General features: G+C 45.4%; 1 protein-coding gene across 1 annotated transcript in view; it reads right to left on the minus strand.

Annotated features, from left to right (window-relative positions):
• Window positions 1–10,431, minus strand: part of BMERB1 (bMERB domain containing 1) — a 156,951-nt gene extending 146,520 nt beyond the window's left edge. The window contains 1 exon segment of the mRNA NM_001134221.1: window positions 10,159–10,431. Within this exon segment, the coding sequence (NP_001127693.1) occupies window positions 10,159–10,264 (106 nt within the window). The 5' untranslated portion in view covers window positions 10,265–10,431.
• Between the last annotated feature and the right edge of the window lie 3,082 nt (window positions 10,432–13,513).

The following is a 13,513-nucleotide window of genomic DNA, read 5'->3' on the forward strand; positions in this document are numbered from 1 at the left end:
GAACAGATACAGATAGCAAAAGATTGAGGTGGGGGAAAGAAAGGTGAAATAACTCATTCAAAGTCCAGAGCCAGGACATGGCAGAGCCAGGCCTCAAAATAAAAGCTCTCTCGAAAGCCCACACTTATAACCAATAAACTAGAAACCATCTGCTCTTCCATGGCAGGACTACCATGTACTCATACTATGAGGCCAGCTCCTCCCACCCAGCCTGGCAGGCATTTCTCAATAAATATTGTCTGCAAAACAGAGCTGAACCTTCACACTGCTACCATCAATAACATTTAGTGACATGTATTCGTCACCGTGCTTTCCTGGCATTATTCTGTTTAATTCTCAGGGGATTAAAGCAATCACTATACCCATTTTGCAGATGAGGAAACTGAGGCTTAGGGAAGTTAGGCCAATTGTCCAAGATCACAGTGCTAGGAAGCAGCAGAGGAAGAAATGGACCACAGTAGGACGGAATTCTTAAGGGTGGGGTCAGGACCCCTCTAGCTCTGTTCCTCTAAAACGAGTGCACAGGAGACGCTCACAACAAGTGAATAGTGAAGAAATGAATTGATTGTATGGTAAGCATCTTTTGGGGAACTTGTGAGTGAAGTACTAAAAGAGGGCCTTTACCTGTGCTGGCTTCCAACCATCCCCCAAGCCTATTCATATAAGTGAACCAGGCAGTCCCAGGATCCATTAAGCCAAGGGGAAAGAAACAGGAAAAACAAAAACAAAAACAAAAACAAAACAAAGCTGGTGCCTGGACCCTGGCCTTTGGAATATTCACCTCTGTGCCTGGGGCAGACAGCTCACCTGAAATCCCCTTCTCTACACTCTTCCCCTTTCGAAACCCTGTTTAGCCTTCAGGCCCAATGCAAACACCCCTCTTTGCTGTTGGCCTGCAGCTCCCCAGTCAGAGCCAATTTCTTCCCTAATTTCACACTTTTTTTTTTTTTTGGAGACAGAGTCTTGCTCTGTTGTCCAGGCTAGAGTGCAGTGGTGCAATCTCTGCAACCTCTACCTCCAGGGTGCAAGCAATTCTCATGTCTCAGCCTCCTGAGTAGCTGGAATCACAGGTGTGCACCACCACACCTGGCTAATTTTTTGTATTTTTAGTAAAGACAGGGTTTCACCATGTTGGCCAGGCTGGTCTCGAACTCCTGACCTCAGGTGATCCTCCCACCTCGGCCTCCCAAAGTGCTGGGATTACAGGCTCGAGCCACCACGCCTGACCCATACTTGTACTTTTCATTTAGCATGTGTTTCATTATACTGCTTTATAAGTTGCGGTGGTTTTTGTTTTTGTTTTTGTTTGTTTGTTTGTTTTTTGAGATAGGGACTCACTGTCACCCAGGCTGGAATACAGTGGTGCCATCTTGTCTCACCACAGCTTCCGGGCCCCCCAGGCTCAAGCGATTCTCTCACCTCAGCCTCCCAAGTAACTAGCACCACGTCCGGCTAATTTTTTGTATTTTTCGTAGAGACAGGGTTTCACCACATTGCCCAGGCTGGTCTCAAACTCTGGGGCTCAAGTAATCCTCCCCGCCTAGGCCTACCAAAGTGCTGTGATTACACATGAGAGCCACTGCGCCCAGCCTGTGGTGTTTTTTTTTTTTTTTTTTTTTTTTTGAGACAGGGTCTCAGGTCTTGCTCTGTCGCTCAGGCTGGAGTCCAGTGGTGCAATCTCAGCTCACTGTAACCTCCGCCTCCCCGGTTCAAGTGATCCTCCTGCCTCAGCCTCCAGAGTAGCTAGGATTACAGATGCATGCCACTATGCCTGGCTAATTTTTGTATTTTTGGTAGAGATGGGGTTTCACCATGTTGCTCAGGCTGGTCTTGAACTCCTGACTTTAAGTGATCCACCAGCCTCGGCCTCCCAAAGTGCTGGGATTAGAAGTGTGAGCAACCACGCCCGGCCCTGTGGTGTTCTTTATAGCTGTGTCTCTCACTCTCCAAATCTGTAAACCTTTTAAGAGTGAAGGCTGGGATTCTGTCTTATTCCATCTCTAATCTCTACAGCACCCAGCACTGAACCGAGAATAACAGACAGTGGATAGGAACATCCAGAGGCAGAGAGGGCTTAGAATCAGGCTCCAGCCCTACCACCTTCTAGCTTTATGCCTTTCAGCAAGTTTCTTAACCCCCTGAAACCTGTTTCCCCATGTTTAAAATGGGAATAATAATTCTCCTTATGTCATAGGGCTGTTATGAGAATTTAATAAGCTCAAGTTCATAGCTAAAACTCATTGAATGGATATTATTATTAATATGTGTTTAATAACTAATCAGTCCAAGAATAGGCATGATTAATTTTTTCTTCAATTAACACATGAGGAGGAAACTCTTGCAAAAATAAAACATAACGTTATGAGCAAAGTTATGAGCAGACATTACCCAACTGTGTAAATAATTGGGCTTGTTCAAAGTACATTCTAGATACTATCATATTTGTAATATTTATATCACTGCTATAATAGTTTTGCAATAATTTACATAGTTGCCTGTCGAGAGACAGCGCAGAATTGATCCCTCTCCTAATTCTTTTTTTTTTTTTTTTTCTTGAGACAGTGTCTCACTCTGTCACCCAGGCTGAAGTGCAAAGGCGTGACCTCAGCTCACTGCAACCTCCGCCCCCTGGTTCAAGCAATTCTCCTGCCTCAGCCTCCCGAGTAGCTAGGATTACAGGCATGCGCCACCACGCCCAGCTAATTTTTGTATTTTTGGTAGATGCGGGGTTTCACCATGTTGCCCAGGCTGCTCTTGAACTCCTCACCTCAGGTGATCCACCCGCCTCGGCCTCCCAAAGTGCTGGGATTACAGGCTTGAGCCACTGCGCCCGGCCTCCCTCTCCTAAGTCTTAACCTGGTGCTTGATCTTCCAGAGGACAACCCATGGGGGCCTTGTCACACCTTTCACACTCAAGGAAATTGCCACCACTTCTCCAAAATAAAATTGATTAGGAAGGAATCATGGACTATATCAAATGCTGCTTGCATTGATCATCACTTGCCCCGCTATGGACTTATTCCCCATCTAGTACCCAACATGACCTTTTAAAAACAAAAACCAGGCTGGGTGCAGTGGCTCTTGCCTGTAGTCCCAGCACTTTGGGAGGCTGACACAGGCAGATTGCTTCTGAGCCCAGGAGTTCAAGACCAGCCTGGAAATACAGCAAAACCCCATCTCTACAAAAAATTCAAAAATTAACAGGGCTGCTGGGCATCGTGGCTCACGGCTGTAATCCCAGCATTTTGGGAGACTGAGGCAGGTGGCTCACTTGAGGTCAAGAGTTTGAGACCAGCCTGGCCAACATGGAAAAACCCCATCTCTACTAAAAATACAAAAATTAACCAGGAATGGTGGTGGGCACCTGTAATCCCAGCTACTCGGGATACAGATGAATCGATTGGACCCAGGAGGCAGAGGTTGCTGCAAGCCGAGATCACACCACTGCACTCCAGTCTGGGCAACAGAACAAGACTCCGTCTTAATTTTTTTTTTTAATGAGCTCTAGAGGCACACACACTTGTAGTTCCAGCTACTCAGGAGGCTGAGGCGGGAGAATCCCTTGAGCCCAGGAGGTCGAAGCTGCAGTGAGCCGAGATCTCACCACAGCACTCTATCCTGGGTGACAAGTGACACCCTGTCTCAAAAACAAAAAACCTCGAAAAACATAACAGTTCATGTTAGTCCCTTGGTTAAAATTTTTCAGCAGTTTCTCCTGCAATGAGAATAAATGTCAGACTTTTTGTTTGTTTGTTTTAATCATGACCTAAAAGGCCCTACCTAGTCTGGCTTCCCTCTGATTTATCTGCCCTTCACCCTGACTCACTGGGTTCCAGCCACTCTGGCCTTCTGTCTCTTCCTCTAGCACAAGGCCTTTACGTTTACTGCCTGGATTCCTGCCATTTATACAGCAAAATGTCACCTCCTTAGAGAAGCACTTCCTGAACACCAAATGAAAAGTACCCCTTCCCTATTAATGCCCATGTAATACTTACTATGACCTAAACCATCTCACTTGTTTGCTTATGTAATATTTGACGCCTTTACTCTCAACCCAGGTCTTAACTTCCCCTAAATAGAAGCTTTACGTGGGCAGGGACTTTGTCGAGAAATCTCAAGACTGTACCTGCAGCCCCTAGAACACTGCCTGGCACTTGTAAGGCACTCAGTACCTATTTATGGAATGAATAAATGGGATTTGGGGAGCAAATGATGGTCGTTTTTTACTTTTTATTTTCATATTTCAGATGAATCCAAATTTTTTATAAAGTACACGTATTACTTCTAGAGTCAGAAAAAAAGAAATAATGCAAAACCAAAATAAAATAATAAAATGAGCATATGTAACCAAACAGAAGAAGACAGTTCAAACCCTTCCCCAAGGTTCTATTATATAGATTGCCAGCAATTTGCATTATTTCAGTCTCCACACTGTTTACGAAACCTGAAACGCTGGCCAGTTTAACAATCTGCTTGTTAGTCAGTACAAAACTTTGAACTTTTAAATAATAGTCATCTCCCCTGGGCTTATGGAAAGATTGCAGTTTGAGCTTTCTACTTCATTCCAATCTCCTACTCACAGAGCATTTATTTCCAGCACTACGCCTTTGTTGGTTTTTTTTTTTTTCTTTGAGATGAAGTCTTGCTCTGTCACCCAGGCTGGAATGCAGCGGTGCAATCTCGGCTCACTGCAACATCTGTCTCCTGAGTACAAGCAATTCTCTCACCTCAGCCTCCCTAGTAGCTGGGATTATAGGCGCCTGTCACCACACCTGGCTAATTTTTGTATTTTTAGTACAGCAGGGTCTCACCATGTTGGGCTGGCTGGCCTCGAACTGCTGACCTCAAGCGATCCGCCCACCTCAGCCTCCCAAAGTGCTGGGATTACAGGCATGAGCCACCACACCCAGCCAGTTGATGCTATTACCTCTCCTGGCATTCCCCTCTCCTGCCCCCAACTCCTCCACTTCCCCTGTCCAAAATCTTGATCATCCTTTAAGACACATTCAAATCTATCAAGAAATGGCCACAACAGCAGACAACTGTGTTTCTGAAAAGCTCTGCGCTTTTTCAAAAGGCACCTTGTCTGCATGTCTCCCTCAATTAATTACACTTGGTTGAAAGCAGTATTTTTATATATCTAACCACGCTGAAATGTCACTATACATTTTCCAACTGAGCGGGGAAAAAACCTCCCTGCTAGTGGAAAGACACTGTTGAAGGTGGCTGGGAGCAATTACTTTGAACCTTTCTCAAAGGAGAAAATACTAGATGGTTTGTAAGGGTGCGGAAGCCTTTCTCCACATGTTCCCATGAGGAAGGCAATATGTACAGAATCATTAACCAGAATTTACTAAGAAATGGAAGCAATGAAAAGCTGTAACTGGTGAGCTTGGGATAACCTCTGCAAATATTGCTGGGGCCATCCCCTTCTGTCCTCCTATGACAACCATTCAGCCTTGATTGAGTGCCTTCAGCATGTGAGGCCGTGTGCTAAATGCATTATATACATATCTCATCTAATCTTCCAAGAGTCCGAAGTGCGCATTACTACAATTATCCCCATTTCACAGATGAGGCAACTGACACACAGAGACCTTGAGCAATTTTCCCAGGGTCACAAATCTACCAAGTGACAGCTGAATGAGGCTGGTTTGAACTCATTCAGCCTAACTTCAAAACGTTCCTTCTTTGCTACTCTGCTATAGCACATTACATATCTTTTATCTAAAAACTATAGTTGAAATTTAAAATAGCAGTCAACACAACCTTAACTAAAAAAGACCAGTTCTGCAGTCTCCCTCCCCTCTTCAATTCTGTTTAATTTACACCTACTCAGTGTTTAACATAAAATATTTAAAAATGTGTGGAAGTTAAACAGAGCATGCCTTCTTTTTAAGGGGCCTCTTCTTTTCTCCAGCATTTCATGTGTTACAACATTGGCTTGGCAACTGTCATACCATAGAAACAAAAGTACTAATTTTCACACTTCATTAATAAATAAATGGAGGGCCCAGGCTTTATGGAATGGATCCATAGATACCCTGAGAGTTGAAAGAGTGTTCCAAAAAAGGTTTAATCAAACACCCCCTGGGTGCAAACATGAGTCTAGAAAACAGGCCAGGCATGGTAGCTCACACCTGTAATCACGGCACTTTGGGAGGCCAAGGAGGGCAGATCACTTGAGGCCAGGAGTTCGAGACCAGCCTGGCCAACATGGTGAAACCCCATCTCTACTAAAAATACAAAAATTAGCCAGATGTGGTGGTGCATGCCTGTAATCCCAGCTACTCAGGAGGCTGAGGTGGGATAATTGCTTGAACCTGGGAGGCGGATGTTGCAGTGAGCTGAGATTGTGCCACTGCACTCCAGCCTGGGCGACAGAGCAAGACCCTGTCTCAAAAAAAAAAAAAAAAAAAAAAAAAACAGAGTCTAGAAAATAAAACTTGCCAGATTCAAGTTTCAAAAATTAGACTCTGGATCCATGTTTTAAGAATTTCAGGTTTCACCAGGCGCGGTGGCTCATGCCTGTAATCCCAGCACTTTGGAAGGCTGAGGTGGGCAGATCACCTAAGGTCAGGAGTTCAAGACCAGCCTGGCCAACACAGTGAAAACCCCTCTCTACTAAAACTACAAAAATTAGCTGAGCGTGGTGGCAGGTGCCTGTAGTCCCAGCTACTTGGGAGGCTGAGGCAGGAGAATGGCTTGAACCTGGGAGGCGGAGGTTGCAGTGAGCTGAGATCACGCCACTGCACTCCAGCCTGGGGGACAGAGTGAGACTCCGTCTCAAAAAAGAAAAGAAAAACCAGATTTGAGGATCCATACAAGTACAGATGAGGAGCTGTTCCTCTTACCTTTGACTAGGAAGCAAGACTCAGTCTTTGATGGTTTGAAACAGAGGGTAAGAAGGACTTTATACCAGACTTTTTTTTTTTTTTTGAGAGGGAGTCTCACTCTGTCACCCAGGCTGGAGTGCAGTGGTGTAATCTCGGCTTACTGCAAGCTCTGCCTCCCGGGTTCACGCCATTCTCCTGCGTCAGCCTCCCGGGCAGCTGGGACTACAGGCGCCCACTGCCACACCCAGCTAAATTTTTGTATTTTTAGTAGAGATGGGGTTTCACTGTGTTAGCCAGGATGGTCTTGATCTCCTGACCTTGTGATCCGCCTGCCTTGGCTTCCCAAAGTGCTGGGATTACAGGCGTGAGCCACTGCGCCTGGCCTTATACCGGACTTTTAACAGTGTGCAGCATAGGACTCAGAAGTACAAAAATTTCAGGATCGAAACTGCTGTAAATTGGGTGCTTGCTGTAATTTTCCTGCATGTTTCAAATTTTTTCTCATAAAATGGTAAGATATAAAAAGCTATAAGGGCATTATTGGAGAACTGAACAATATTTACATAATTCCTTGCAAAGAGTAAAAGCAGGTTCTGTCTATAAATGTTGTGCAGTAACCAAATGGAAGTGAACAATACATATTGAGCACTTAACCTTGAGTTCTATATGTATCATCTAATTTGTATACACAATAAAGCCATAATCTCTATTTTCAGAAAATGAAGGCAGAGTGAGGCTTGGCAATACTCCTAAAGTCACATAGCCAGCAAGGCACAGACTGAGGATTCAAAGCAGCACTTGTGTGAACAGCTTCTATTCTGCGTGGACCCAGCATTTTTTTAAGGCCTCTGTGAGCTTCAGAGAGCAACAGGGCTGCCACATAATTATAAAATCACTGAGCATGTTCTGTGACTATCTCAATAGACTTAGGAAGTTTTCTGAAACCATGAAAGCAATAAACCTTCATGTTAGAAGCAGGCTCTGGGGTCCAAGAGACCTGGGTTCAAATCCTGATTCTGCCACTTAACTGTCAGATCACCTAACAAGTCCCAGTTTTGTTTTGTTTTTTTAAATCTATGCAAGATTTAAAATTTATATTTAATTTTTTTATTTTAAAATGTTTTGTTTTAAAATTTTTATTTTAAAATGCTTTTTTAAAATTTTTATTTTAAAATGTTTTTTTAAAATATATGCAAGATTTAAATGTATAAATCTTAGTACTGCAGGAGGTTGTTGTGGGGACTAAATGAAATTATGCATTTAAAGTTCTCAGAACATGGTCATCTAGCAATAAAAGGCAGCCATTGTTGAGATTATTTTGAGCTTGTAAGAAACAGAGGCCCTCATGGAGATACAGAGTAGAATGATGGTTACCAGAGGCTGGGAGGGTATTGGGAGGTGGGGACATAGAGATGGTTAATGGGTACAAAAATATAGGTAGACAGAATGAATAAGATCTAGTATCTGATAGCACAACACGATGACTACGGTCAACAATTTATTGTACATTTAAAAATAACTAAAAGAGGGCAGGTGCGGTGGCTCACACCTATAATCCCGGCACTTTGGGAGGCCAGGGCAGGCAGATCACCTGAGGTCAGGAGTTCGGGACCAGCCTGGCCAACATGGTAAAACCCCATCTCTACTAAAAATACAAAAGTTAGCTGGGCATGGTGGCGGGCACCTGTAATCTCAGCTACTCTGGAGGCTGAGGCAGGAGAATCGCTTGAACCCAGGAAGCGGAGGTCTCAGTGAGCCGAGATTCTGTCATTGCACTCCAGTCTGGGCGATAAGAGCGAAACTCCGTCTCAAAAAAAAAAAAAAGCTAAACTAAAAGAGTATAATTAGTCACACAGCTGGGCTTTTTTAAAAAAGGAGTGTAATTGGATTGTTTGTAACACAAAAAAAGGATAAATGCTTGAGGTGATGGATACCCCGTTTACCCTGATGTGATTATTACACATTGTATGCCTGTATCAAAATATCTCATGTATCCCATAAGTATGGACACCCACTATGTGCACCTAAAAATTAAAGAAAGAAACAGAGACCCTCAGCCCTGACGCCCTGATGTTATGCCAAAGCACCAAGTCATTGGGTCTTGAAAGGATGAACTAGAAAGAAGGATCAAGGTTGAAAAGGGAGAAAAAAAGAGAAAAGGAAAGAGGTTGGCAGTGCTATGACATCCATCCTAGCAGATGAACCACTAAGACATTGGATTGTGATTTCAACTTCAACCCGTCAGAATCAGAACACAGTTGAGCCTTTCTAGGAAGATTTTCTAAATCCATAATTACAGGTATAGAGAAAGAGAGCGCGCACACACAATTTTCCACCAGGTGAGGACAGAATAAGATCACATTCACAATACTTTAGCCCTACACCGCTCAGAGATCCGTGCTGGGGCAGAGTGCAGAGCAGTGACCCAGAGCCGAGGCAGGAAGCTGCAGGGTCCCTGAGAAGGACCTCTCCTTCCCAGCCTGGTGGGCAAGCCATGTGAAAGCAGCGGCTTTGGGGAGCTCCTGGGTTTGCAGGGACCTCCAGTGACCCTGGAGCCCCTGACGCTGCCTCTACACTTTGAGGGCAGGAGTTTCAACTATTGTATCCTATTAATGAAAAACAAAAATCCTTCGTTTACTTAGAAATGTTGACATCCAAACACCGCAGAGAAAACCAGTAAATAAATACGGCCGGTCTATTTCAAAACTGCCTTCTAGGGTTGTCCCCAAGCAGACTTTAATCGAGTCAAGAGAGAAAGGAGAACGGTGTGTGCATGGTTCATCTTTTGACCCTCTTGCCGCCCCAAGCCTCCCACCCCGACCCAAGGAAGGCGGGGGAGAAAAAGCTGGGAATTTCAGGTGCACTCCGAAACCTCACTCAGCGGGTAGGAAAGCAAGCGGAAACCCAGCAGACACTCCCCCCTCTCCAGGGACGTGGGCGCTTTCCAGGACGGTCCTGCGTCTCCAGCGCCCTGGCGCATCCCAGGCGGAGAGAGGATCCTCCTCCCTGGGCTGTGGGAGAGACCCGACTTCACAGGACCAGCTGCGACCTGACGGATCCGGGACTCCTAAGTCGAGTCCAGGCTCCTGCCTTAGCTGCCTGGCCATCTCCCAACCCCCCCAGTGAGACTCAGCCCGGAGGGTCCCCCCTTTTGTTCGCAGGGAGAGCGCGTCGCTGCGCAGAGCTGTGTATCCCCCTGCGCTGCCAGCCCGCTGCGGGGGCGCTTCCCTGGGTCCACTGCTGGCGTTCCTCGCGCTCCCGCGACCACCCGCTCAGGCGCACGGATCCCCAGCTGTCCCCGGCCCCCCGCCCCAGTACTCACTTCTCCCCAGTCCCTCCGTTTTCCAAGCCGTCTCCTCCACCGCCCCATAGCGCCTCAGAGGCTTCTCGGCTTCCAGATGGGTGGACAAAGATTGCTTTAACTCCATCGCTGATCCCCGTGGCCAGGTCGACGGGTCTCCCTTTACTCCATCCCCGCTGCGGGCTGCAGGGAGGGAGGTGGCTCCAGCCAGCAGCGTTTTAAGGGGCCGGGCGCCCGTGACGCCGCGGCTCCATCTCTTCCGCCGCCAGCGCCCGGGAGCGCCTACTGTTACCCAGGAGGGGGAGGGATGCACGGCACATGCGCAGTGGAGGCTTGGTGGGGATTCTTGGGGGCTGGGTAGGGAGACAGAGGGGCAGGTGGTAACTCTAAGAACAACAACAAACAAAACAACTAAAATAAAACCAACCCAAAGGAAGTGAGAACAAGGCGCCTGCCTATTCCAGAGCCCCTAGTGATGCTTGCTATGGGGCTGGCATTGCGGGCGGCTTGCGAGCTGTAAGCGGGCTGCAGGTTTTGAGTGGGATTGGTGAGCCCATCTCTATCTGCGGGCGATGCATCCATCTTTCTGGGGAGCATGCGGAGGCGTGAGTGTGGACCTAGATCTATGGGTTCTGGGCTTGGCTGACTGCGTTTCTGTGAGAATATCTGTCGTGTGCGTCTGTGTAATTTGAAGTGGGACAGTGGATGCCTATGTCAGTTCCATATGTGTTTGCATGCACTTGGGGGAGAGAGAGATGAAAATATTTTGCACACAGGTATAGCAGAGCTGTTTGGAGCACGGGGCTTTACTTTCCAGAAACCCCAGAGGTTTATCTTAAAAAAAAAAAAAAAAAAGAAAACACCATGGCAGTGGCTGGGCACGATGGCTCATGACTGTAATCCCAGCACTTTGGGAGGCCGAGGTGGGTGGATCACTTGAGGCCAGGAGTTTGAGACTAGCCTGGCCAACATGGTGAAACCCCATCTCTACTGAAAATACAAAAATTAGCCAGTTGTGGTGGCGCAGGCCTGTAATTCCAGCTACTCGGGAGGCTGAGGCAGGAGAATCTCTTGAACCTGGGAGGCGGAGGTTGCAGTGATCCGAGATCATGCCATTGCACTCCAGCCTGGGCAACAAGAGGAAAACTCCGTCTCAAAAAAAGAAAAGAAACGAAAAAAAGAAAATGATTTCCCAGTAGGAAACAGGGAAGGAATATGAATAGGCATGTCATGTGGGCAGAGGAGGAAGGCCTAATGTGAGAAGCTGCTCAACCCCCTTAGTAATAAGGAAAATGAAAATGTAAATAAGAATATATCATCCGATAGGCAAAAACTAAAAAATCTAACAATCATGTGTTGTAAAAGATGTGGATTTTTTTTTTTGAGACAGAGTCCAAAAATGCTGGGGTTACAGATGTGAGACTCCATGCCTCGCATAATTTGAACTCTTATCTAATGCTAGTGGGAGTATAAATTGGTACAACTGTTTTTTTCTCTCTGTCACCCAGGCTGGAGTGCAGTGGCATAGTCTCGGCTCACTGCAACCTCCACCTCCCGGGTTCAAGCTCCTGAGTAGCTGCGACTACAGGCGTGCCACCATGCCCGGCTAATTTTTTGTATTTTTAATGGAGATGGGGTTTCACCATGTTGGCCAGGCTGGTCTCCAATTCCTGAGCTCAAGTGATCTGCCCGCCTTGGTCTCCCAAAGTGCTGAGACTACAGGCATGAGCCACTGTGCCTGGCTGCATGAATGTAATGTTTATTGTTCTCAGGTATATATGTATAGCTCTACAAATTATATATAATAGCACTATTTAACATTTTCTTATAATTTATACAAGTGATATCATACTTCATAATTCTGCAAATTGCCTTTTTCTGTTGTTGTTCCACAATATGCTTTTCTTTTAAAGAGACAGAGACAGGTTTTCACTGTGTTGCTCGGGCTGGTCTTGAATTCCTGGGCTCAAGTGATCCACCTGCCTCAGCCTGCCAAAGTGCTGGGATTACAGGCGTGAGCCACCATGCCTGACCCACATTATGCTTTTGAGAAATACGAATGTTGATTCATGTAACTCTGGTTCATAGTCTACTGTATAGTATTCTACATGAATTAACCATAATTGGTCTATTTTTTCATTGATGAGGTATAAAGATTATTCCCAATTGTCCACAATTACAAACATGGCAGCAGCAAATGTTTTTATACTCATTTCCCTGTATGACTGAATAGGAGTTTTTCTAGGGGAAAAAATTACAATGGCATGGGGTATGCACATCTGCCAATTGGACTAGAGTGTCAACCTGCTTTTAAAATTAGTTGTACCAGGCCAGGCACAGTGGCTCACACCTGTAATCCCAGCACTTTGGGAAGCCGAGGCGGATGGTTAGTCTGAGGTCGGGAGTTCAAGACCAGCCTGGCCAACATGGTGAAACCCCGTCTCTACTAAAAATACAAAAAAAAAAAAAAAAAAAAAAAAAAAAAAAAAAATTAGCCGGGCCTGGTGGCGCACATGTAATCCCAGCTACTCAGGAGGCTGAGGCAGGAGAATCACTTGAACCTGGGGGGCAGAGGTTGCAGTGAGCTGAGATCACGACACTGCACTCCAGCCTCAGTGACAGTGAGATGCTGTCTCAAAAACAAAACAAAACAAAACAATAAACATTACATTCAGGATAGTAATTACTTTGGGAGGCTGGGAAAGGGTAAGTAGTTGGTTTCAGCTATATCTAAAATTTATATATTTTTAAACTATTTACAGAATTTTGAAAAATTTTAAATCTACAGAAAAGTTGCAAGATTAGTACAATAAGAAAAATATAGACCTTGGCCAGGTGCAGTGGTTCATGCCTATAATCCCAGCACTTTGGGAGGCTAAGGTGGGAGGAATCCTTGAGCTCAGGAGTTTGAGACCAGCCTGGGCAACAAAGCAGGTTTCTGTCTCTACAAAAATAAAACATTAACCAGGTGTGGTGGCACAAACCTATAGTCCCAGATACTCAGGAGGCTGAGGTAGGAGGAATGCTGGGCCTGGGAGGTTGAGGCTACAGTGAGGCAAGACCACACCACTCTACTCCAACCTAGATGACAGAGTGAGACCGTCTCCAAAATACATACATATATATATATATATATAATTTGTGTGTGTGTATATATACAGTATGTGTATATATACGTTATTTTATATAATGTATATGTTATTTTCTTGTGTGTGTGTGTGTATATATACTATATATATATACACACACACACACACGTCCCTTACTAGATTCACCAATGAATATTTAAATTTATATTTCTTAAAAGAGATCTGAAGCATATATGTTAAAATCTGTTGGAGATGGCTGGTGGGCACTACACCCTTACCAGAATGAC

This window comes from Pongo abelii, chromosome 18 (genome assembly GCF_028885655.2).
Source record: "Pongo abelii isolate AG06213 chromosome 18, NHGRI_mPonAbe1-v2.0_pri, whole genome shotgun sequence".
Taxonomy (NCBI): Eukaryota; Metazoa; Chordata; class Mammalia; order Primates; family Hominidae; genus Pongo; species Pongo abelii.